A 26,726-nucleotide genomic window follows, 5' to 3' on the forward strand; every position below is an offset into this window, starting at 1 on the left:
GTTAGATTTAGCCATCTTCTGGTACATGGAAGAATCAGTTTGGGGCTAAAAACTATTTAATTCCAAAGGGATTATGTACAGCAGATGCAATGATGAATTCCAGGTAAATTGGTTCAGTCTGGATTTTTCATCCGTTCTGTATTTTATCAATTTTAATATAATTTGCAAGGGAGTATACACTCCACTGTACCTGCTTGCACACAGCACGAATCAATGTAACCACAGGACCTTATGCACCTGTGTCCAGGCAGCTCAGTGGGACTTGCCAAATGCCAGACAAGCCATTCTAGTGACTCTTGGTCCCATGCCTAAGGTCCATATGCTCCTCAAGGGCCTATAAAAAATTTGACCCCTGGAAAATTGTATTGGTTCTCAAATATGAAAAATATAAAATAATGTAGATTTGAATATCTACTAATCTAGACATCCAATCTAGTTACCCCATTGTTGTCAAGTCGATTCCGACTCATAACGAGTCTATTGGACAGAGTAGAACTGCCCCATAGGGTTCCCAAGGCTGTAATCTTTATAGAAGCAGACTGCCACATCTTTCTCCTGCAGAGCTGCTGGGGTTTGAACCATCAATCTTTTGGTTAACAGTCAAGTGCTTAACTACTGCGCCACCAGGGTTCCTCTCAATCTCGTTCCTACTCAATTATTGTGCCATTATATATAAATTGGAGCCCTGGTGGGGCAGTGGCTAAGAACTCGGCTGCTAACCAAAAGGTTAGCAGTTTGAATCCACTAGCTGCTCCTTGGAAACCCTATGGGGCATTTCTACTCTGTCCTGTAGGGTCACTAGGAGTCAGAATCAACTCAACGACAATGGGTCTAGTTTAGTTGTTTTTTTTTAATATATAAATTATATTTAATGTGGGAGGTGAATATATTTTAATATATTTGATGTGAAATGAATGAATCTTCCACATGTAAAAGAATACAGGGTCGCTCAAGGTTTGAGAACAGCCCTGAGCGTCAGAGATTTGAAAATCTGAACCAATGTGAAAAAACTTAACACTATTTCTCCAGAGTAACCTAAGTCTTCAGGCACAAAGTGGAGTCATTGAAAACCCTGTGGAGTGCAGTTCTACTCTGATGCACATGGGGTCGCCATGAGTCAGAATCGACTCAGTGACAACTGTGTTTTTTTTTTTTTTTGGTAGTTTAGGTAGGAGACATTACATTATATTCCACATGCTCCCATCCAGTTACAAAGATGGATTAAGGGATGAGGCCACTGGCGGGAGCCACCAAATATCACTGGAAATAGGCCAAAACTGAGGAAAATGGTTTTCACCAGAACTCCTCATGGAAAGGAGCTAATATGTATAGTTAGGAAGATATTCATTGATAAGCAGCTTTGGGAAGAAATCGGGAAGCTCAGGGCATCCTTCAGAGTCAAAAGGTGGTCCCCAAAAAGCCCGCTAAGTCTGTCGGCTTAGTCTTACTAAGGGTGGCGGGTTGTGCAAGTTCGGGGACTGAGCTGAACTTCCCAGGACTGAGTGCCCCCACCAGTAGCCTTTCTGCCCTTCCCCACGCAGCACTCAGCCTCCCTCTAAATACATGTTGAACTAATACTTAAAGAATATCTGTTTGAAGAGGCACCAAATTACGAGCTCTCTAGGTTGCCCACAGCCCTGTATTTGGTCCAGCCCTGGCCAGCTGTAATCCGTCATACCTCAATGTCATAGCCAATGCCATGGGCCTTACATATCTGGAGAAGAACATAGTGGAAAACGAGGGAAAGGTTGTTGTGCTTCAGCTGGGTGGTCATTACTGCATAGCGACTGGTTGCTGATGACTAGAAAAGATCATGGTGAATGTTAGAATAAAGAAATGTATATATTTAAATACACTTTTCATTTTAGAATACTTGTAGATTTACAGAAAAGTCGCAAAGGTAATACAGAGCCTTCCTGTAAACCCTGCACCCAGTTTTTCCTATTGTTAAGGTCGTACATTGTCATGGTACATTTGTCGCAACTAAGAAACAAGCTGGTACACTGCTGTTAACTAAAGTCCATGCTTCATTCAGATTTCATTCGTTTTCCCCTAGCTTCCTTTTCTGTTCCACCATCCCATCTAGGATACCAGATCTCATTTAGTCACCATGCCTCTTCAGGTTCCTCCTGGCTGTGCTAGTTTCTCAGGAGTTCCTTGTTTTTGGTGACCTTGACAGTGTTGAGGGGTACTGGTCATGTATTCTGTAGAATGTCCCTAAGTGTGTCTGATGTTTTTCTCGTGGTTAAATGGAGATTATGGATTTTTGGAAGGAGGACCACAGAGGTGACGTGCCATTCTCAACACTTCATAACAAGGATACACGCTATCAACATGATTTATCACTGATGATGTTAACCTTGATCTCCTGACTAAGGTAGTGCTTGCCAGGTTTGTCCACTAAAGTTACTTATTTTCCCTATCACATAAGGGATGAGGAGTTATGCTCCAACTCCTAGAGAGGGCAAATGTTAGAATTTAGACTCTAACTGCTTTGTTTGAAAAGCTGCTATTCTTTACCTGGATTGCGCATCTATCAGTGAGAGCTTTCCCAAGGACACTGGTTACAGTAAAGCCCAAGGTATTGTGATTATCTATTTCCTCAAAACATGTAACATAAATACAATATGCACAAAATAAAGTATTGGATCCTGGCAGTAGAGACAAGGTATGTATAGTGTGTCCTTTGTGAGATATGATATTTTCTTTTGACAATCAACTGTGTTTGTCCTTGGATAACTGGAAATTTGTAGAACTGCACACAGGGTCATGGCCAAGGTTGGGGCAAAGAAAATGAAGGTGATTGGCCCAGGTTATGAACCGTGGGGACCCTCAGGTGCTGGATAGACAAGCGCCTGGTATACTGACTTGGAATAGAAGGAAAAGGAGGTCCAAAGCTGGCTGGAAGGGATCAGAACGACCTGACACTCATCTACAGTCAGACCTTGGGTTCTATGTCTATCTCTGATATAACACGGGGAATTGGGGCTGACTGAGTGCCCAGCAAAGAATGAACACCCCTCCTCTCCTGCACCTCTCTGTTTCTCTCTCTCTCTCTCACACACTTGCACACTCAGATTTCATGTTTACCTCTTGTAACAAGAGGAGCCCCACACAGTGTGCCTTCTTACATCAGTACTATATCTGTGGGTCACATCATCAGCATCACCGATTAAGGTGGCTCTTCATACATTTACCAGAGTCCATATCTATAAAAAATGGTAAGCTTCACAGGCTAATTCATCTTGTCTTGTACACCTCCATTAACATTGTCCCATTTGTAACCATTGAGATTTTTTTTTTTCACAAAAGAAAATCGACTTGACCATCATACACCTCAAAACTGTACTTTGTTATCACGGTGACCTATAAGGAGTTGTTCCCCTGGCTGTCTCCCTTACACGCCTGGGAGCTCTCCGAGGGTGGGCACTGTTTGGTTTTTGAATCCCCAGGGTTGTGCATGATGCTAGCACACAACAGCACTTGTTGTTTCTTGAATGAAAGAATGAATGAATAAATAATAGAAAAGTAGATGGCACTTCCCTCTGAACTAAGAGGTACTCAAAAGGCTATAAATCTAGGGACTTCTGGTCAGTGAGTGCTTTGGGTGGAAGCAGGTGACTAACAAACACAGATGACAGTCACAGCCATCCTTAGAGAATGATAACTCAGAGCAATCACTCCAGGCCTTGCCCTCTGGAGGACATCTTTTGGAAGACGTGGTAGTTCTGGTGGACTTAAGAATTATTGTTGGGGTGCTGTTATCGTTGTGTGTCGAGTCAATTCTGACTCATAGTGACCCTATAGACAGGGTAGAATTGTCCCATAGGGTTTCCAAGGCTGTGATCCTTACAGACACTGACTGCCACATCTTTCTCTCGTGGAGCGGTTGGTGGGTTTGAACTGCTGACGTTTCTGTTAGCAGCCAAACACTCAACCACTGTGACACCAGGGTGGGGTAACATGAGAAGTTCTGGTCCAGCTGTTTAGTTAGCCTGGAGGTGGTGGCCACCAGGCCTGCTCGCCCTGCCATGCCAGGCCTCACCAAGCTCCCACCTTCACGAAGAAAGCCCAGAAGCCTGAGCTTTTGTATATGGAATTAAACTGTAAATACTCTGGAATCCCATTGCGGTTACTGAGCATGTAATCGCGTGGTAATTACCACGAATTCACAAGATAATTCCAAGGTTATTTTTGTCTTCTAAACTTGTCTTATGCTGCCATAGTATATAAACTAGCAAAACCAAGATCAAGCCCCAGTCAGTGAGGGAGGTAGGCAGGCATCTTGTAGCAGGATCCAGCTCAATACAACCTTCCTTGGCTCCAAGGCAAGTGGAAGGGCTCACTGTCCTGTAGGGCATGATTCCTGGGCAGCAAATAAAGGCAGGCTGTCCTGAGATTTCTTCCTTTCTGTGGAGGCAGACTGCAATTCTCCCTCCTCACAGACCTGGGGGTTGAGATTCACAATGAACTGGTATTTGGTATTGGTCCCCCAGCTGCCTCTTTTCCATTTCCGACACCATCCTGGTCCAGACCTCCATGCCTGGAGAGCTGCTCCTCCTTTCGACCTGGGGAGGCTAGGGACATGAGCAGAATTCGGTGGCAGAAAGATTGGATGTGACTTTGGCGTCAGAAAGAACTGAGGTTCAAAACCTGACTAGGCCACTTACTGTTCATATAATTTTGCATATGTCATTTAAATTCTCCGACTTCCGATGATTAAATAAGTTCTTAGCACAGCACCTGGTACTTGTTAAACATAGCTACTGTTTTTGTCGCTGTTTCTTTGAAAGCATCTACCAGGCCTGGAGCGTTTTGGATCTATAATAAACGTAATTTCCCAGGCCTTTCCTTCCCCACTGGTACGCTGATCTCCTTAGATTCTGTGCATCGCCAACAGATTGTTCATCTTCCCAAACCCGGGTTGGTCAACGTCATTCCCTTGCCTTCAGTGTCTTTCTTGCCTACAAGATGAAATCCAGATATCTTGCTTGGCAGGCAGACCCTACCAGACTTGTTCAGTGGACTGGCCCGCCACTTCTCTGTCTCCTTCTATTCCCTGATTCTCTTCTCCCGCTCAGCTGGTCACCTGCCATCTCCTGACAGACCGCAGGCTGACTTCAACCTCCTTGTCTCCTCTGCCGGGAGAGGTCTCCTCCTCCTCACCTTAGTGGCTACCTTAGCCTTTAAGGCCGGACCAAGTTCCAGGTTCTTAGTAAAGTGTCCCCAGTCCCTGCCAGTACCCATCTGTCCTTAGGTCTCAGGCAGCAGGTTGAGGGGCTGGCACCCAACTGGCACTTTAATGAGGCCTTGTGGTTTTTTCTTGTATATAGGATATCCATTTTTATATTAACATCTGTCTAATTTCTTTCTTTTCAGCTCCTCCAGGACAGGGATTGTGTCAAATGTTTTTGTATCCTAATGCTTGGTGAACTTCCTCACATGTATTAAGTGTTTAACACATGTGTTATAATAGTGCAAATAAAGATGAACATACTAGATACACTTACTTTTCTAAGACTCCACAATTTCTACAGGAAATCTAGGGCAAAGGTTAAATGTTTCATATATATATATATATATATATTTCCAGCCCAGTTACACACGTGGCAGAGTATTGTTGTGAGGATTAGATGAGTATATAAAGACCTTGGAATGGTGTCTGGGACATAGTAAGCACTTAATAAATATTAGCTATTGTTATCACTTATAAAACCAAATAATTTCACAAATAAGGTCAGCCATTTAAAATAAAAACCACCCCACCACCCAAAAAACCTTTTTGCCAGAAAGGGAATTACATCAGGAAATTTGGGTTCTGCTTCTTATTTATTTTATGACCTTGGGCAGCTCACTTAATTTTGCTTAGCATCACTTTCCTAATCTGTAAAATGGGTGTAACAATTTCTGTCCTATCTGTTTCTTGGGGTTACTCTGAGGAATCAAATAAACTCATGTAAGCTTAAACTATAAAGCATTATACAAATAGAAAAGATCATTATTAAAAGGTTGGTTTTTGTAATCTACTCTCCTTTGAGGCTGTAAAATCCATTTCAGTTTGCCAAGAAACAAAAAAGAAATTACAATTTGGAAAAGTCTATCAAATGCACATGTCCTTTGATCCAGCAATTCCACTTTTAGGGATGTATTCTAAGATATACCTGAAACATGTGCAAAATGATGTATATGAAAAGTCATTTTTGTGATCTCAAGAAACTGGAAACAACCCAAAAATCTACTAATAGAGGAAAAGGTAAAATAAACTATGGCACATCCGTGCAATGGAATATTATACAGCTTTAAAAAAGAAAGGAGACTGTTCCTCACGAACTGGTATGGAAGCTCTCCGAGGAAAAAGATTCTGAGCAGTGTTATTAGAGGCTACATTTCGAGTATAAACAGGAGAGAGGGATAATCTGTATGTGCATTTATTTGTACACGCAAAAAGCCACTCTGGAAGGATGCTGAGAACAGTGGCTACCTTTTGTGGGGTAGGTGGGGATGGGGCAATGGGAAGGAACATTATCCATCTTTTGCCTTTCACTCATGAGGCTGTATAATATACTGCAAAAAATTAAATAAGAACCTCATTAAACTTGATTTTGAAGACAAGTTGAAACTGCACATCTCATGCATATTCTTAATACGTAAAGTGTTTCTTTTTAGAAAGACACAGTAAAGCTTTTCTATATGGTTCATGGCATAAGTGAGACGGTTTTTTTCTATACTATGTTATTTATTTGGAAATTTATGCTATCTAGGAAGCCTGGGCCATGTCCACTCATATTCCCTTTTTAAAATTCTAGACTTCTCCATGACCACCCGGCTCACTCGGTGCTCTCAGAGTCTCCACCGAGCCCAGAGGAGGTTGGACGTTAATGGGTAGTGACAGTGTGCGGGAAAACCACCTCATCGCACAGGGAGATGAATCCTTTTCAGGAACCAGCTGAAGCTCCAGTGCAAGGCATATTGGGTATACGATATACACAGGCTAGAGAGTCTGACAGGCCTGGGGTTAAACTCTGGCTTCCACAGGGGCCTGCCGAGTCAACTGCAGTAATTTGCTTAACATCTGTTAACTTCAGCGCCACCTGCCTACCATATGGGGTTATTACAAAGGTTCGTTGTGTAAAGCACTTAGCCAAGTCCTTGGCTTTGTTGAGATAAGGCTTGATACATTTTAGATGTTATTATAACATTATTAAGGAGCTCTGGTGGTGCAGTGGTTAGGCACTTGGCTGCTAACCGAAAGGTCAGCTGTTCCAACCCACCAGCCACTCCAAGGGAGAAAGATGTGGCAGTATGCTTCCATAAAGATTACAGCCTTGGAAACCCTATGGGGCAGTTTTACTCTGTTAAATAGGGTCACTGTGAGTCAACTTAGGAGCCCTGGTGGCACAGTGGTTAAGAGCTCAGCTGCTAACCAAAAGGTCAGCAATTTGAATCCACGAGCCACTCCTTGGAAACCCTATGGGGCGGTTCTGCTCTGTCCTATAGGGTCGCTATGAGTCGGAACCAACTCAATGGCACGTAACAACAGCAACATAATATGAGTCAACTCAACAGCAATGTGTTTTGGGGATGGGTTCAAAATTGGGGAGACTGACATTCTAGTCAGTGGTATTATTTTTGGGAAAAAGAAAAATCGGCAAAGCTTTCTTGGTAGAACCTCAGTAGCATCACTTAAAAAGCAATAAAATAGGATCCACCCTGTTCTATAGGGGTTGCCATGAGTTGGAATCGACCTGAGGGCAATGAGTAGTGGTATTATATTATTACATGTATTTTGGTTTTCTGCTAATCTGTGTCCCCTCACAAACTTGGAACTCTTTGAGGGAAAGGATTTTGCTACTCATCCTTATACCCTCTGTGCCTAGTCTAGTGCCTGACACAAAGGAGCGTTCAGTCAACACCTGCTGAATTTACTTCTAGTTGATTCTTGCTGAAAGTATTAACTAAATGTTAGATAAAGTGATGGACGATGAGGACTTAGGATGTGACCTGTCACAACAGGACATACTGTTCTGAATTTTACTTTTTCCTTGGAGAATTTCCATACCAGTTCATTAAGAACATTCTCCTTTCTTTTTTAAGGCTGCATAATATTCCATTGCATGGATGTGCCATAATTTATTTGCCTTTTCCTCTATTAGTGGATTTTTGGGTTGTTTCCAGTTTTTTGAGATCACAAACTGTGCTGTAGTGAACAAGTTTTTATATACATCATTTTGCACAAGTTTCAGGTATATCTTAGAATACATCCCCCAAAGTAGGACTGCTGGATCAAAGGACATAGGCATCTGATAGATATTTCCAAATTGTAATTTCTTTTTTGTTCCTTTTTCTAAAAGATTCTGGAAGAGAAAGACCTTTGAATGGAAGGATGCGGTAAGGAGGGACGAACCCTTTCTGTGTTCCCTCTGCTCTTCAGCACTTGACCGTAGTGAGGCTGTCAGGGCCAGGCTTGGCACAGAGCACCATTGTGCAGGCCCCATAAAATCAAATCCCCCAAGAGGCCTTGGACATTATCCCTTGTTTAACGGATGAGGAAACTGTGGCCAGAGAGAAGATCAGAATTCACAATCCCTGACTCTGAGGCCAGTGCTCTTCACCACATATCCACTGGCCACATTTGGAAGGTGCAGGAATTTCTGAGGTTAGCTTTTTCTAGTAAATCCATGACCTGTTGCCACCGAGTTGATTCTGACTCATAGTGACCTTACAGGACAGAGTAGAGCTGCCCCATAGGGATTCCAAGGCTGTAAATCTTTACTGAAGCAGACTGCCACATCTTTCTTCCGTGGAGCGGCTGGTAGGTTTGAACTGATGACCTTTCAGTCAGCAGGTGAGCACTTTAACCACTGCGCCACTAGGGCTCCCGTTACTAGTAAAACGGGGAAAAATAGAAGATAAAATATTATTGGTAGAAGTCTAGTCTTGTTAAACTACCTTTCTAAATCACTATCTAACAAGAATGCTTTGAGCCAAATAAAGGAAACTGAAAATACTCCTTTTCACTGGAGAATATAATTTTGCTTCAGCCACAATTTAAATTGATTTAGTTCACAGCACCAGCTCTTCAAGTGTGGAGCGTATTCTATTTTCGCCATGATACTGGTTTTGACAGTGATGCATTTTAGTTGACATAGTTGAAATCCTTATGTAATAAATCTCTGCCTGAAAATTAATCATGTTTATAATATTCTGAGAATTAATAACACCCATTGCTCAAATCATTAACTTAAAAAAAGAGGTTCCAAAATCTGTTCTCGGCAGTAAGGGACCACCAAGAAATGAATGTTTGATAAAACAATCCAAGCAGCAGTTTAACAAGCGTAAACGTGGATGTAGCTGCAATAACACAGGACTATTGTTTAAGGGTTGGCAGAGGCTGATGAGGTTTCTATTTCAGCTACCAAGCAGGCATCCACACGCAGAATGAACTGCTCTCTGAATTATTAATGTGTTGCTTATTTAGCCTCATCTGTCTAGAAGATAATGTATCCTAACTCTAATGAGTGATTGGTTTTGTACATAATTACAGTAGCAGCGGTCACAAGGAAATGTGTGCCTTCAAAGAAGGGGTTCTAAAAATAAAGCCATCACATAAACTCTGTTGCTGCTTTCTATCAAAATCAAACCCCAAGCATTTTAGAATTCGTAATGAATTACGGGAGACAGAAGTGTTATTAACATCATAATTTAACACAAAAGGTTTTACTTAATCATTCATTATGGATCATGTGCTGTTAAAATGCTTATAAACGGCTGGGGGTGTTTGGAGATGGTCACGTAGACCGTCCCTTTTGGCCACTCACCGACCTTAGGGTGGAGGGTCAGTAAGAGAAAGGAAGAATGAACACTGATAGAGGAGGGTAGCCATTTATGCCAATCCTGACAGGATGTTAACTAAAAGTTGAGAAGTTGGTAGGTGATTGCTTTTCAGGCCTCAGACGTGCACATCGGCAGCTGATCAGCGCCTGCGCGCACCTTCCAGTGGTTATTTGTGGAGGACGTGGAGCCAGAAGGCCCTTCATTTGGTCTAACCGGGTCCGAATGACAGTTTTTTGCCAGCTGTTTCTGATACAGGACAATAGCTCTTGTGAGTCCAGGGAAGTTTTTCCTTTCCCCCTGCACAGCACGTTATTAGAGCAACAGGCCCAAACTGGAAGCATTTTCCAGGCATTCGCTCGGAATGTGCCCTCTTATCATCGTGGTTTCATCTTTGCATTTCCTTTTCCTTCCATCTTCAAAGGGGCTGTCAACGGCTGATGGTAAACCTGACGGAGTCACGGTCTGTTCACACTTGGCTGTGACGCTTCAGTTTGGTTGCAGATAGTAGTGTGTGAGCACGTGTACACGCTTCTTTTTAAAAACTGCCCTCACGCACGTACACGTGCGCACTTACACACACACACATGCATGCACAGTGGTACCAGGTTGAGAACATCCATTTATCCTTCTGAAACGAAAAGCAGTTTCAATTTATCCTCACGTCAGAAAACCTGCATAGGTTTTCTTCAGTGATTGTAGAGACATTAAATTATTGAAGATCAAAATACTTCCCTCTTGAGTTCAGGCAGTTCCTAAACGTGGGTAAGACTCTGAGAGTTTCTGCATGTTGCCTATTGCTAGGAATGAAACCCATAGGCAAGACTGGGAAAACGGGAGAGTGTTTCTAATTCCAAGATCAATGTCTGCTCTTACAGCCTTCTATAGCAACATACTTAAGTATAGCAAATTGTCTTTGGAAGTCTTGTATCGAATACTAACTTGGGTTCCAGCTTCCTTTTAGAAATGGCAGGTAGTTATGTTGGCCAAGTCAGGGTTTCCAAGGAGCAGCTGGTGGATTCAAACTGCTGAGGGAGGGTCGAGCAGCCTAGCTCTTAACCACTGAGCCATCAAGGCTCCTTCGCCAAGTCAGAAGGGCTTAAGTTTCAAAGCTGTCCCTCCCTCCAGCACTGAATTAGAGTGCTTTTGGTCCCTAAAATGAAGATGGAGGCCACAGATGTGGTTGGACCTGAGATATTCTTAGCAAGGTCCTGGGACCTAATTAACAGAGGTCTAGTTCTCCTCCAGAGAGCCCTAGTGGCACGATGGCTAAGCACTTGGTTAGCCATTCAGTTAGCAGTTTGAACAACCCAGTGGCTCCATGGCAGAAAGATCTGGCTATCTGTTTCCATAAAGATTACAGTCAAGAAACCCTATGAGGCAGTTCTACTCTGTCACCTGGGGCTGCTATGAGTTGGAATCGACTGGATGGCACAACAACAACAGTTCTCATCTCCAGCCCAACTCTATTTATTATTATTTTAATAAGTAAAGAGATCCTGGGCACTCCTTGAGCAAGGCACCTTGCTGGTACCTCTTAGGCCAATTGGACTGAGGAAAAGAAGGAGTTGGTGGCCTGACCCCCCTAACACTTCTGGCACTCTCTCCAGGCTACCCTTCTGAGTGTACGCTGAGGAACTGCCAAGGGTGGTGACTGTGGGAACCCTGGGCAGAGTCAAACACAGGTGCTTTAAATCCAGAGGTGTCTCCTGGACCCGAAGGGGCTCAGCAGAGAAGTAGGAGTTACTTCTCTGAAAAGGTATCCCTGGGGCACCAGTGTGGGGTCCTATTAATCAACCAAGTTCCTCTTTTATCTGTTTGGTTTTCAAGTAGAATTTCCTTTGCCAAAGAGTATGAACTCACTGTTGTAGGAGAAGGTAGCAGAAATCACTTGGAAACTGTAGTCAGAGAATCCCAACACACTTCTATATCCCACTTATATGAGGGAGCACTTTGTCCCCTTCATCTTCGTTCTGCTTCCCCATGACCAAATGAGCCTGCTGGACCAAGCACCCATGTCCCCATGGAGAGTTACCCTTTGCACCCAGACCAGGGGTACTGAGGTTGGTAAGTCTCAGCCAGCCTCAGGACTGCTGGCCCTACTGCTGCAGCCACTCCAGCCAGGGGGCTAGTGGTGAGGTGGAGGCTGGGGTGGTGGGAAGGGGCACATCGTGAGGGGCCTCATCCTAAGCTGGGAAGTTTGGGTTTTCTTGAAGATGACAGGAGTCATTCAAAATTATAAACTAGGGAGCAAAATGCTCAAATTCGCTTTTCCCCTTGACTATATTGACAGTGATGTTTGTTTGGGCTAGTGGGAGAAACAGGAGGCAGAGAACCTTCGTGAGGTGCAGCGTGAGAGATGATGAGGCTGAAACTAAGGCACTACCTGTGAGGAGGGAGACGGAGGGCCAGATTTGAGACACTTTTAGCAGCTAGAATGACCTAGTTACTGACTGGATTTGGGGCTAGCCTCTGGCCTGATTCACTGACAGGAAGTATAGCTTTGGACAGTTTGATTCTGAGGGCTTTAAGGAGAGAAGGTCTGCAGAATACTTGATCTAGGGCTCTGAAGCTCAGAAAAGAGATCTGGGAAAGAGAATTGGTTTTTTTTTTTTTTTTTTTCAGAGAGAGCTGGTCACTGAAGCAGAGGGTCTACCTGCCCAGGGAAGAGGGTTGAGGAGAGAACTGAGGGAAACACACAAACACATACTGCCTCCTCTTTCTGGAATACACTCTCCCTTTCCTCTGACCAACATTCATAAAACCTTCCCAGAACCCATTTTGGAGAAGTTAAGAGATTTTCCTGAGGTTATTTCTTCTTCCTATCCTCAAAGAGCCTGGCACATGGCAAGACTCAGTCATGGCAGCCGTGCGTCGCTGAGCTCTTGGACAATAGGGAATCATCTGTTGCTTACCGGCATTGCCAGGATCTCAAGACGGCTCATTTTCTCTTTCTTGGGAACAAAGCGGGGCACTTCGAAGGTGCTCAGTCCGCAATCCAGATGGCCGTTTGTCAGGTATAAGGTGAGCTGAGTCAGGGCTAGCTGGTCACTATACGAGAGGTCGAGGTCTGTTGCCCACACCTGATTAAAACAGGAGCCATAGAAGTGAGGGTGATGTCAACAAATAGGAGAGAGCGCCCTAAACTCAGACCAAACCAAGCCAGTGAGCACGTGACTTAACAGAGCTGATATTGTTCAACGGAGGGACACAGCTTCCAATATGATTCTCCTCAAAAAAGCTAAGGTTCTTGTGAGGAGTTACAGAAACAAAACACCTGGTTGTGATGAACGGAGAGGCCCCATTGGAAAGACGGGCGTTGACTTTGCTTTTTCTGCCTGTAGTTTGCCATTTCTAAGGTGGTGAGTGCAGTGTTTTCTACTGAGAAAATGGAACTGGACTGGAGCTTCAAGGGGTGGGGAACCAGAAAGAGGAGGAGCTGCATCCAATGGGAAGAGTCAATAAAGGATGGTTTCCTTGAGTTCGGAAAATGCAAACTGGGAATCTCAGTATCAGCTTGAGGGAAACTCCTGGTGGCCCTAGGTCTTAGCTCTACCACCACTTTACTACGAGAATGCAGGGAAGTCACTTTGTTGCCATGATGTCAGCTGGGGAACAGTGCTAACACCTACTCTAGCTACACCACAGGGTTATTAGAATGACAGAACACAATGATGAACTAAAAATGAAAGTACTTTGAGAACTAGATATATGTAGGCGATAAGTTACTATAAGCTACTAGATAACTGAGTTTTATGGCCATTAATTCCTTTCACAAACATTTACTGAGCATCTACTATGTGCGGGGCTGGTGACAGCAAAAGTGGGTCATGTGCTACCTGGCCACCCTCTTGGGGCAGACATCCTGATTTGTTCTGGTCATTCTGTCACCACTAAATTCAGAAACATCCCCAGACCCTCAGTTCAATGCTCAAAGCATATCCTTATGCTGGGCACAGAGAATTAAAAGTTCACAGGGTTCCTGCCACGGAGAAGGAGAAGACAGATACGTATGTATTCAATCAATTACAACACAATCTAATGTGTGACATAATACAAGGATGGAATAAAGTACTACTGAAGTAAAAAGAAAGAACAGACTGGGTTTGCCTGGTGAAGTCATGGCCGCATCTCAGAGGAGGTGACATCTGGACTCCCATTTATCAAGTATCTACAGTGTGCCAGGTGCTTTACAAACAATACCTCATATATTTATAATACCCCAGAAAATATGATCCCCATGTCACAGATGAAGAAACAGAGGCTCAGAGTGGTACCTAAGTCCACACAGCTGGGAAGTGGTGCTGGGATTTGAACCCAGTTCTGCCTGTCCCCAAGTCCATCCTCTTCCCATTCCCTGCTGCAAGAGATGGCACTGATCCTGGCCTAGCCAATCCTCGCCTTGTACCAATTTCCTAGTCAAATTAAAAGCTAAAGTTGCGGAGGATCAGAATATGTTCTTGTTTAACATAATCCGTGCCTTGGAAATGTCTTGCAGAGAAAACATGAAGTACTGTATTTCTGGAGTATGCCGTAATTAGCCGTAATGCATTTTCACGGTAGGAAGCTGGACACAAACACATTTTCATGAAGACTTGATTAAACATTTTTTCCTCTCAGAAGGCCTACATGTGCCCTACACACCAACTTGGTATGTTAAAACACATAATACATCTGCCCTAGAGTGGACGCCTCGAACAAATCTAGCAGTGAGTGACTTGAGTAAGCATTGAATGTAAATGGCATCATTATAAGGATATTAAGAGGTCAAGCTGTCAAGGCCTCTTGCTAAACTGAAGCTAATTTCAGGAGTCATATACGCACAGTAATGCCCTTTTATAATAGCAAATAAATCACATTTGCAACGATTGTTAAAAACTAACTGCCAAGTATCTGTTGCAGTAGTAAATATCCTATTTGTCAACTTAAACATTTCCTGCTGTATGGTAGTATAAAATGCAAATCAGATAGGGACAGCTACTTTAATAGGAGAGAATGAACTTGCTGGTCTTACGCAGGTTTTTTTTTTTTCCCCCAGAGCTTCTATTTTGACATTTTAACGCCCTTAATCAAGAGGAAATGCATATAACAAGCATTACTAATACTGATGTTAGTAATATTAATGTTTTGGTGATAAAGATTTTAATAGGAAGGCAACATGGTGTAGGGGAAAAAGTGAGGACCAGGGAGTTGAAGAGCCTAAATCTGGCCCTTACAAGCAGTGTAACCTTGAGCGAGTTATTCGCTGTTGTCATTGTCAGGTGCCATCAAGTTAGTTCTGACTCATAGCATACAACAGAACTTAACACTGCCCGGTCCTGTGCCATCCTCACAATCATTGCTATGTTGCAGCAATTATGTCAATCCATCTCATCGAGGGTCTTCCTCCTTTTTGCTGACCCTCTGCTTTACCAAGCACGACATCCTTCTCCAAGGACTAGTCCCTCCTCATAGCATTCTTCACCAACTCCATAATTCAAAGGCATCAATTCTTCTTTGGCCTTCCTTATTCGTTGTCCAGCTTTCCCATGAATATGAGACAATGGAAAATACCATGGCTTGGGTCAGGTGCAACTTAGTCCTCAAGGTGATATCTTTGCTTTTTAACACTTTAAAGAGGTCTTTTGCAGCAGGTCTGCCCAGTGCAATGCATCATTTGATTTCTTGACTGCTGCTTCCATGGGTGTCGACTGTGGATCCAAGTAAAGTGAAATGCTTGACAACTTCAAAATTTTCTCTGTTTATCATGATGTTGCTTATGGATCTAGTTGTGAGGATTTTTGTTTTCTTTATGTTAAGGGGCAATCCACACTGAAGGCTGTAGTCTTTGATCTTCATCAGTAAGTGCTTCAAGTCCTCTTCACTTTCAGCAAGCAAGGTTGCGTCATCTGCATAACGCAGGTTGTTAGTGAGTCTTCCTCCAATCCTGATGCTGTGTTCTTCGTCATAAAGCCCAGCTTCTCAGATCATTTGCTCAGCATACAGATTGAGTAAGTGTGGTGAAAGTATATAACCCTGACACACACCTTTCCTGTGAGTTATTTAAACTCTCTCACTCGCAGTTTCCTTAAGTGTAAAAGGAGCAAATGATAATACAGACCACTCGGGGTTTTGAAAGTAAAATAAAATATAAGCATATAAAAGTGCCATATAAATTACAAAGTTCCATACAAATGTTACGTATGATTACTAAACATTTCCTTTAAGAGGAGTAGAATCAAAGAAGGTACATTCTCAGTTATCTATGTAGTGATTAGCGAGGCGCTGGTGGCTTAGTGGTTGTCTTAGTCATCTAGTGCTACCGTAACAGAAATACAAGTGGATGGCTTTAACAAAGAGAAATTTATTCTCTCACTGTCTAGTAGACTACAAGTCCAAATTCAGGGTGTCAGCTCCAGGGAAAGGCTTTCTCTGTCTGTTGGCTCTGGAGGAAGGTCCTTGTCATCAGTCTTCCCTTCGTCTGGCAGCATCTCAGCACAAGAACCTCAGGTCCAAAGGACGCGCTCTGCTCCCAGCACTGCTTTCTTGGTGGTATGAAGTTCCCCACGTCTCTCTCCTTGCTTCTTTCTTTTATATCTCAAAAGAGATTGGCTTAAGACACTGCCTAATCTTGTAGACCTCATCAATATAATTGCCACTAATCCATCTTATTACATCATAGCAATAGGATTTATAACAATGAGGAAAATCACATAAAATGGTGGACAACCATACAAGGGAATCATGACCTAGCCAAGTTGACAGATGTTTTTTGGGGACACAGTTCAGTCCATGACAGTGGTAGATGTCTCCCTATTCTCATGGGAGACTGGGGTTAGATTCCCGACCGATGCACCTCATGCATAGCCACCATCAGCCTGAGTGCGGAGGCTTGCGTGTTGCTATGACGCTGAACGGGTTTCAGTGATGCTTCCTAAGATGGACAAGGAAAAAAGGCCTGGTGATCTACTTCTGAAAAGCAGCCAATGAAAACCCTATGGATCACACATGGTCCGATCCGCAAACCATTGTGGGGATGGCACAGTACCAGGCAGCCCTTCATTCCACTGTGCATGGGGTCACCATGAGTCAGGGGCTGACTCAAAGATATCTAACAACAAAAGCACTGTAGCTAGTAGATTGGCCCATTTAATACATGTTTTCCCCATAAGCCATTATGTTCAGACTCACAATAATACAATTAACAGGTGGTTAGGTCAGGGTTGGGTTGGTAATACTCATATCTCTACTTTACCAATGAGGACAAAAACAAACCTATTGCCATGGATTCACAGCAACTCTACAGAACAGAGTGGAACCACCACATAGAGTTTCCAAGGCTGTAGTCTTTACTAAAGCAGACTGCCCCATCTCTCTCCCACTGAGCAGCTGGTGGGTTTGAACTGCCGACCTTTTGAAGCCGAGCACTTACCCACTGTGCCACCAGGGCTCTTCCCTGATGAGGATACTTGGGGTCAAAGAGAGGTTTCACGGTTTGCCTGAGATCACACAGCACATGGCCAGAACTCCGGCCTTTCTGGAGCAGAAGTACTTTGCTTCCCCGGGCTGCTCCTACCCTTTGGTTCACAAAGGAAATAGTAGAGCAAATTTCCGTAAGCCTTTTCTCCGACAGCAGGCCTGTCGGAATTGCTCGGATAATTGTTCTGTTCTCCATCTGGTTTTACCATTGAAGACGCCGCCTGAGGCGTGCTTGTATTGTGTTCAGGGGTTCCTATCTTCCCTCTAGACTGGTAGCCCTTTAAGGCAAGCTGCTGAGTCTGTCTCCCCACAGCACAGTCTGGGCAGCATTCAGCATGCAACGGGGCACGTCAGCCAGCAGCATCTCAGGGCTGCCCTGTGAGCTCCTCACAATCTGTCAGGGGTGGGGTCTTGGTGGGCCTCTCGCAGCTGGTTTCAGATAAAAAACCCAGCAAATATTCATCAATTACCTCTTCTGTGCTGCCCTGTGCTTCCACACGTATCATCTCATTGACTGTCATTTTTGATTTTGGCCTTCCAGGCTAACTTTAGAACCTAACCTCTCTCCACCCTGCATACCCCATCACAATTTGGATGAGCAATGGTAGTGGCCTGTGCAAAGGCAGTACAAGTGGGATGGATGGATTTTAAAATTGGTTACGAGGTGGCTTTGACATGATTTGCAGAACTTGTAATGACTGGCTTGACATGTTAATTGATTAGATGTGAGGGTGAGGGAAAGATAAAACACAGAAGGTTAGAGCTTCAAAGACCCTTAAAAATCATCTAATACAATCAGTTTACTTTATAAATGGAGCAACTTTGGTGTGAGAAGTGAAGTGCCTTGCCCTAGGTTATAGTGCCAGGTATCAGAGGTACAGGAGGAAAACCTGAGGCGTCTCAGCTCCCAGTCATACATCACTTGTTGATAACTGTTTGGTTGATTAATGATATTCAAAAATCATTTTGTTAAAAAAGGCTCCAATACTAGAGAGATTTATATCAAGGCCTTAAGGACAAGTAACAGAAAAATATTCATCTCAGCATTACTTGTAACATTGAAAAACTGCAGCTGTCCAACATTTGCACGATGGGTAAGAAAGTTATGACACACCCAAGTGATGGGAGAATCTATGACATTATCATTAAAGAGAATGATCACGAAGACTTGGGATGATGTAGGAAGATGCACAAAATGGCAAAAGCAGGGTATAAAGTTACATAAGCAATATGACTTTGTAAAAATAATACTGTATATAGAAAAGATTGGGTGAGAATATAACAAGTTATATACAGATGTTCACGTATATTTTAGATCTGTGCTGTCCAATATGGAAGCCACTAGCCACAAGTAAGGAGCCCTGGTGGCACAACGGTTAAGTTCTTGGCTGCTAACCGAAAGGCTGGTGGTTCGAACTCAACCAGCAGCTCCGTGGGAGAAAGACCTGGTGATCTGCTTCCATAAAGATTACAGCAAGAAAACCCTATGGGGAAGTTCTACTCTGTCACATGAGGTCACTATGAGTTGGAATTGACTCGATGGCATCCAACAGCGACAGCAACAATAGCCACTCATGGCTACTGAGCACTTTAAATATCCAAACCAGGCCAAACCCAGTGCCATCCAGTCGATTCCGACTCACAGCAACCCTGTAGGACAGAGGAGAGTTGCCCTATAGAGTTTCCAAGGAGCGCCTGGTGGATTCAAACTGCCAAACCTTTGGCTAGCAGCTATAGCACTTGAAATAGAGCTGGTCCAAACTGCAGTGTGCTGTAAGTGTACAACACACACCAGATTTTGAAGACTGAGGTTGTAAAAAAGAATGCGAAGTATCTCATTAATAATTTTTTATATCGTGCTCTTGTTGAAATGATATTTTAGTTGTCTTGGGTTAAATAAAACATTATTAAAATTACTTCCACCTATTTCTTTTTATTTTTTTCAATGAAGCTACTGTTGTTGTTGGGTGTTGCCAAGTCAATTCTGACTCATAGCAACCCATGTGACAGAGCAGAATTGCCCCATAGGGTTTTCTTGGCTGTAATCTGTAGAAAATGAAAAATTACATTTGTGGCTTGCATATATTTCTGTTGGGTTGGTTCTAAAAAAGTCTACTGCAACTTCAGTAAAGGGTAGGGCCGGTAGGGGTGGATGGAGAAGGCTGCAGAGGCCCCAGCTCTCCACCGCCTGGCTGGTCCTGCGCTGAACACAGCATTTGCAGCAGTTGCGCTGGGAGGCCTGGGGCAGAGTGGGCAGAACACGGTGGCAGAAGGCAGAACCACGAAACCACGCTAACCTCGTGGACCTTTAAACAAGAGAATCTGAAAACAGAGGCAGGCAGTGGGGAGCAAGGCTAGAAGTGCTCATTTCCAGGTTCTGGATCCCGTCTGGGCCACGAGCTTTGGGATGAAGAGGTAACATGCTTCTGTTGGCCTTAAGTGTTCCAGGCAGATGGAGGCCATCTGTTCATCCCGCTGCTTCTGCCTCTGTCCCGTGGCAGGCAGGATGGCTGGGTGGCAGGGCATGCACATGTGCACAGATATGCTCAGGCCCTACACTCTGCGACTGTCTCCAAGTACAAATAAAGTTTTGTAGCAAAGGGTTTGGACTTGCCAACCTTCTCTTAGGGCCTTTGGAATAGGTATGGGATGCACAGACTAATTTATGGATCAAATAATGTTAATTGAAGAGTCACAGAATTTCAGAGCTTTTAGGTTTTTTTTAAGATGTTTTGCAAACCCGCTGCAAGAATTTCTATTCTTTCTCCTATTCTTTTGTAAGGAGAAGAACTCGAGGTCCCAGACGGGATAAGTGACTTACTCAAGGCCCCAGCTCTTGGTACGAGGGTCTGAGACAAACACCCATGACCCTAGGCCCTCTCTGGGGCCTCATGCTCCTTGAGTAATCATTGGGACTCACAGTCCTGATGAATCCTCCTTCTGCTGATTCTGATGTATCTATGAGGCTAACTGGGAATTGGGAAGATTTACAACTTGATGGAGAATTTTTTTAGAAGCCAGATTGTCCAACAAAGCCACCTTTGAGAGGGGGCAGCACTGAGAATGCACCCACCCCAGAAACGGCATTAAGCTTTCACAGCAGACTGACAATGCGGCCCATCCTCCTCGGCAGCCCATTGTGGCTGGGGGATGTGTGAGTCACCTCCCTGCCTGTATTTGTGTCTTCGTCCACAGTTCCAATCCGACAGGAAATCCACCTTGGAACACTTGATCCTTTCTAGAGCAGTCGGGGCCACAGGTCCCCACCACTATGGTTAGGCTGTACAACCCAGGCCACCTGCCTCACTCCTCTGGTTGCTGTGCCACAGCCACGGGTGGGCCAAAGTTCACTCTGTCCTTGCTGGTTTGGTCAAGGTGCAGAGCCAAGGGCTTATCTCCTCCTCACAACTGTGGAGGCCATGCAGGGGTCAGGGATGGGCCAGGGCAGGGATACAGCTTGATGTTGCCCAGGGAAAATGGGGCTAAGCAGGAAAAGGGTTGTACTTATAGCAGCCTATGCAACACTTAGGGAGAAAGCAGGGTCCTGAGCATTGAAGGGAAGAGGACTGGGTTCCTCTGGCTTCCCGGCAGGCCACAGTGGTCTGCACACTCTGGCGTCCCTAGCTTCTCCTAATGCTAGTTCCAACAACGGGACACCATGCTCTTTCTCTTTAGCCTCCAGGTTCTCTCTGCCTAGAACTGTTCCCCTGCACCTACCTTGGGCTCCCACTTTTGATGCCAGCTCAGGCATTTCCTCCTTTAGGGGTTCTGTGGATCCTCAGGGCGGTGTTATGTGCCCCTTATTGGTGCTACTTCCACTGCTGGACTGCCCCATCACAGTGCTTAGTTCTCTGATCTGTAACTGTCTGTGTCCCCTGTTCTCTGAGTCCCCGGAGCCCATCTCAATGCCTGGTAGAGAGCAGGGGTTCGCTAAATACTTCACATACTCACTCTGTCACTCACCCAAGGTAGACAGAGTGCCTGCCATGTGCCAGGAGTGAGACCGAGATTCCATTCTGTTGGAGAGCAGACAAACCATAAACACACACACATGTATGTTGGGTGGTAACACACGCTATAAAAAATAAAGCAGGGTAAGAGAAGTAAAGAGTGACTTAACACTGTTTAATACAGAGTGGACAGTAGGGGAAACCCTGGTGGTGCAGTGGTTAAGAGCTACCAAAAGTTCGCCAGTTGGAATCCACCAGCTGCTCCCTGGAAACCCTATGGCGCAGTTCTACTCTGTTGTATAGGGCCACTATGAGTCGGAATCGACTTGACAGCAATGGGTATTGGTTAGACAGTCAGGGAGGGCCTCCCTGAGGAGGTGGCTGTTAGCAGAGACCTAGAGGAAGTGTAAGAACAAGACGAGTGCAAAGGTTCAGAGGCAGAAGCATGTTTGGTGCATTCCAGGATCAGCAATAAGGTCAGGGTGTTAGAAGTCAAGTTAGCAATGAGGAAAGCAGTTGGGAATGGGCCAGAGGGGGAGCCCGGGATGGGGTTGCGGGTGGGGGTGGGGGCATGTATAGACAATGGTAGGGATTCTAGGAGGGACAGAAAGCCATTGGGGCTTGCTGAGCAGAGGAGTGACGTGATAGAGCTTCTTGTTAAAGGGTTACTTTGGTTGTGGTGAGGGGACTAGGCCATGAGGGGGTAAGGATGGAAACAGAGAGGCCAGTAAGGAGGATATGGCTGTAAGCTGGGTATGAGATGATGGGGCTGGACCAGCATGGTAACGATAGAGAGTGGGAGAAGTGGCTGTATTACATTTCAAAAGTAGAACCAAAGGACTTGCTGATGGGTTGGATGTGGAGTATGAGGGAAAGAGAGGAAGGAGCCAGGATGTCCCCAAGGTTTCTGCCCTGAGAAAATGGAATGATGGAGCTGCTACTTACTGAGTGGGACAGCCTGCTAAAGGAATAGCTTAGAGGGTAAAATCAAGATTTCGGGTTTGAGATGCTTTTGTTGAATGATGTTCCTGAGGGTGGGATGAGATCTCAGGCACTTTTCTCCTTTCTCGGCTGTAAAATCAGGGAGGCTGTGCTTCACTGGGTTGTCGGAATGAAGCAAATCAGCCTCTGGCAGGGAGGCATCTTTTCCTTTGCTGTCACTTCTGGGTCTTGGGACCAAGGCTTTCCTTGGGTGGGGAGAGATGAGGTCTGTAGGATCCAAGACCTTCCCCAGGGGGCAGATCACCCTGCTTCTCACCATGTTATGCTGAGATGAAATGCAGTTGAGAAGGACAGGGACAGCTTAGTAGGGAAAAGAAGTCCTGGCAGCTTGAGGACAGTGGGGACTGGAAAGGACTGTGCCTGAGGGAGGCAAGTGGTTCCCAGGAATGGAAAGAACACTGGGCCACAGTTACAAGATCCGCTGGCCTTACAACTTACCTGACAAAAGCTTGCGGTTTTCTGTCTGTGTGACTTTTAGCAATCTCCTTCCCTCTCTGGGCCTCAATTTCTTGGCATAGATACCTGACTCAGTGTATATGAGGTAGCGTGTGGGATATTATTGCAAGAACTGACAGACAAAAATCTATTTTGAACCCTGACTTCTTCCCCCTCTGACGGCCACGGGGCAGAGTCAGGCGCAGGCGTGGGAACTCACAGGCTTGGTTCTGCAGTATTCTTGCCTGCTTCTCAGAGACCAGGAGCACAGTTACCTCCGCTCAGATGCTGCTTAAAAACAGGCCCCAGAATCCCAGCTATCATCTAGAGAACCGACTTCAGTGGGCAGTTACTAAATGATACTTTTTCCGCTTCAATCATTGAATCACCAGATAGCAGTGAACTCTGCACTGTGGTAAAAAACACACCCAATACTTAATTTTTAAAGAAGTTGGCACACTGCACTGTAGAAACTTTAAATTAGTAAAATATTAGTGCGACTATGATATTTGCTAAGAGTTGTTTGCATTACAGAAAAAATCCGTAATGAGGAGAAGGGGACTGCAGTCTCTTGGCATGCTGCCACCTAGTGGCGGCTGCTGGGATGGCCCAGCTTCTTGGAGAGGCAAAGAACTGCTATGCCCCTGGGCCCTGACCAACAACAGAGACTCTTAAGTATTCATCTTGGGGGTCTTCCCCTCTGTGTCTTTTAATCTCCTATTTATCCTCTGGATGTGACTTAAACTGTAGCTACTAGAGCATGCCTTCCCTGTACCATCCACCGTGGACACTGCCTTATATCGAGGCTTTGGAGTTGGAGGGGCCAGAGGCAGCAGAGGATCTGGGCCCTGCCACTTAGCACCTAGGGCTGGGGAGTCCACCATACCACCACGGTTCTTAAAGGCCTTCAAATTGTTTGGATTCTGGAAACACAGTACTGGCTCCCAAATATGAAAAAGGAAAATTGCAAAACAATAATTCATAAATGCTTTAAAAAATATCAACACAATGGAACATGCCAATCAAGTGCAACCCAACTCCTACCAGTTATGTCTAAATTGTATTCTGTGTGGGACTGGATGCAATTTAATATGTCTGATACGATGTAGGGTGGGTGGAATCTCTAAAACTAAAAACACCCAGGGTCCAGAGAGGTCTTGAACAGCCTGGTCCTGGAGGACTTAGAATGACCGCTGTCATTCCTACTTCCTCATTTTAGCGATGACTGTGAGTGGTGAAATGACATGCTCTGGTCACACAGTGAGGACAACAGCTGGGACCCAAGCCCACGTCTCCTGATTCCTAGTCCAGCTCTTTCCATGACTCCTGTCTAATTACCAGCATTAATCGCCCAATTTTTTCATAGGGCCAGAAGCTTCTCTGTGACTTTGGACATTTTTCCAGGATGTGCAGAAACTATATTCAAAATTAATTTGGGGATCCAAAATGAAAATCTTGAAATTTAACCTTGCATCATTAGCACCTATGTTTATATTGTTCACTTCTGTAAAAAAATCACAAATCCTCTCGTATACTCCTATCTCCCCTGCTTCCGTTTTCACATTTCTTCTACAACCTCTGTAAGTTTCCTCCCCTCCATTATCCTCCAATATCCTAAGTGATACTGCTTGTATTTTTAAAGGTACAGGATTACATACTCTTTTTATTTTTTTAAGTATTTGTTTACTTTTTATTATGACTTTTTAGAAGGCCACTTTCTTATTTTGACACTAAGCACTGAACTATAATAAACACAAAACCCAATTTTTATAACCTATTACAGGGTTCTAGGACTAATAATTGTATATGTGTATGCGTTTTCCATGGCAATCCAATACAGTAATCCCATACTGTATAGGGTTATCTTCCTCCCTTAATTTTCATGCTGTAAATGCCAAGGTTGGGGAATCATTTGCTTAGTTCAGAAGCATTCCTTTTAATAGGTCTTGAGAAACATTAGCTCATTTATGTTAGTTCTTAAGACAACCCTTCAAGGTAAGTTTACCATCCCTATTTTATAGATGAGAACATGAAATTTGGAGGGGTTAAGGAACTTGCCCATGGTCACTGAATTAGTAAATGGCAAGCTAATTCATATTTAGTCTACCTAACCGTGGTGTGCAAGGAACATCACAGCTCTATCATAGCTTCTTTACACAAAATGAACTTTGCATATGAGCCCCCACCCTACTGAACTAAAGGAAACAGCACCTAAGTCTGTTCTGGCTTCCTCAGAGGGCTACCAAGAGGAAGGCAGGTGTCTTCTGTTATAATTTCTGCCTAAGTTTCCACAGAGCTGTTCCAAGAGCTCTGCCAGGAGGCATGACCAGGGGCCTGCTGCTGCTAGACCCACAGCCTTTTCTCTCTCCTGTCCAGGGGTGTGTTCCAGCTCCAAAAAAGCTTTTATGTGGATTTTCAAAGCAGAAGAGCTCTTGTTAGGGAGCTCCCATTGGGAAGGATTCCCGGGCACAGTCTTTGTGGACATGGAAGACTTGTGAAAACCAATATTCTCCCTTAGTGAGGATGAGCAAGCAGCACTGGTTGGGATCAGTGCGATGACTTGGCAGCAGAGTTCGTCTTTCCTCCCTAGTCCTCTCAGCAGCTCCAGTCAACCAGAATGTTAGTAAAGAACAACCTCAGCTGCAGAATACATAAGCAAGAAGCACTGAATGTCAGAGCTATGGACTTGGAGTTGGTCTAGCCCAGCCCCTTCAAGCCCTAGATGAGGCTGGAGGCTCCAAGAGGGCAAGAGACATGATCAGAAGCGGAGCTCAGCCCAGAGCTCAGAGGTCTTGATTTCAAGTCCCAGGAGAGTTTGTTTACATTCGGGAAATTCCTAGAGAGAACTAGATTCCATCCTGCATGTTACCTACCTAGCACAGCACTCCTGACATAAACAGTGCTCAATAAACCTTTGATGAATGAGCCAAGTAAATAATACAAGAAAAAAAGGATCTTTCTTTAAAACATAGGTGAGAGATACCACTTCACACCCACAGGATGGCTGAAGTAAAAAAGACAGTAACAAGTGTTGGCAAAGATACAGAGAACATTGCCAGAGGGGTTGTAAAACAGTGAAGCCACTTTGGAAAAGAGTTTGGAAATTCCTCAGAAAGTTAAACATTGATTTACTGTTATGACCCAGCAATTCCACTCCTAGATATACAGTACAGTCTGCGAAAGCTGAACCTGTATAAGACATCTGTTGGAGAAGGAAAACTCAAATATGTTCCACTAATAGAGAGCAATAGCAAAGTGGTAAGACTGGACCCTGTCAGAGGCAGAAAACTCATGACACCCAGAAAACAAGGCAGTCCTCTCGAGTTCCGGCTCTCACAGGTTTCAGTGTACAACCAAGACAAAAGAAAGCATATATTCACACAAAAACTGGTATGTGAATTGTATCTCAGGAATGCTGTTACACACACACACCTCTCCAGGAATCCCATTCTAGAATGAATGCCTACACCATTCGTATGGCCACTTTTTGGAATCTAGTTGAGAATGTAAATTTGGTTAAAATTGAATGAGGGAGTGTATGATAAACCATGTCCCTAACTGCCCTCTGGATTTATTCCAGGTATTTTTCAAGCCCATACCTTAAAAAGCTTTGTCATATGTAGGTAAAAACAAAAAACAAAACAAAAAAAACCCCTGCTCTATACAGTAAAGCAAACCAGGGCCCAGCAGGGTTGATACCTGGGCTCAATAAGCAGCCATGGCTGGAACACATCAGCAGTTGCGGAGAAGACTCAGTTAGCTCTGGGAACACAGTGTCACTTTTCTAAAGGCCATGCACCATTTCTTACTCCCTTGGGTGAACTTCCTATCCTTCCCACTTTCAGACTTTCATTTTGTATCAGCTCCTGGACTGAGTGGGGTTGGCATGGTTAAATCCAGAAGACAGGCGGGGCTGGTCAGGCAAGTGGACCTGAGACACTTTCACCTCCCTCCTCCCCTCCTGCTACCCATTCCTGGGCACCCACCTCAACCTGCCTTCTGTGTCCTGGAGCCCCCCAAGTTTTGTGCCCTCCACAGGGAGACTTCATC

The 26,726-nt window shown here is 44.4% G+C and overlaps 1 protein-coding gene across 3 annotated transcripts in view; it reads right to left on the bottom strand.

Moving 5' to 3' along the window:
* The window catches only part of IQCH (IQ motif containing H), a 123,331-nt gene that overhangs the window by 24,547 nt on the left and 72,058 nt on the right, over window positions 1-26,726 (bottom strand). For 2 of the 3 annotated variants that reach the window (XM_023558367.2, XM_064267372.1), the window contains exons 8-9: window positions 12,747-12,914; window positions 1,679-1,801 (exon numbers count right to left, since the gene is read on the bottom strand). In XM_023558367.2, coding sequence (XP_023414135.2) covers window positions 1,679-1,801; window positions 12,747-12,914 — 291 coding nt within the window. The remainder of the gene's footprint in view (window positions 1-1,678; window positions 1,802-12,746; window positions 12,915-26,726) is intronic. The other variant, XM_064267371.1, reaches the window with a different exon arrangement.

Source organism: Loxodonta africana, chromosome 13 (genome assembly GCF_030014295.1).
Source record: "Loxodonta africana isolate mLoxAfr1 chromosome 13, mLoxAfr1.hap2, whole genome shotgun sequence".
In the NCBI taxonomy this organism is placed as follows: domain Eukaryota; kingdom Metazoa; phylum Chordata; class Mammalia; order Proboscidea; family Elephantidae; genus Loxodonta; species Loxodonta africana.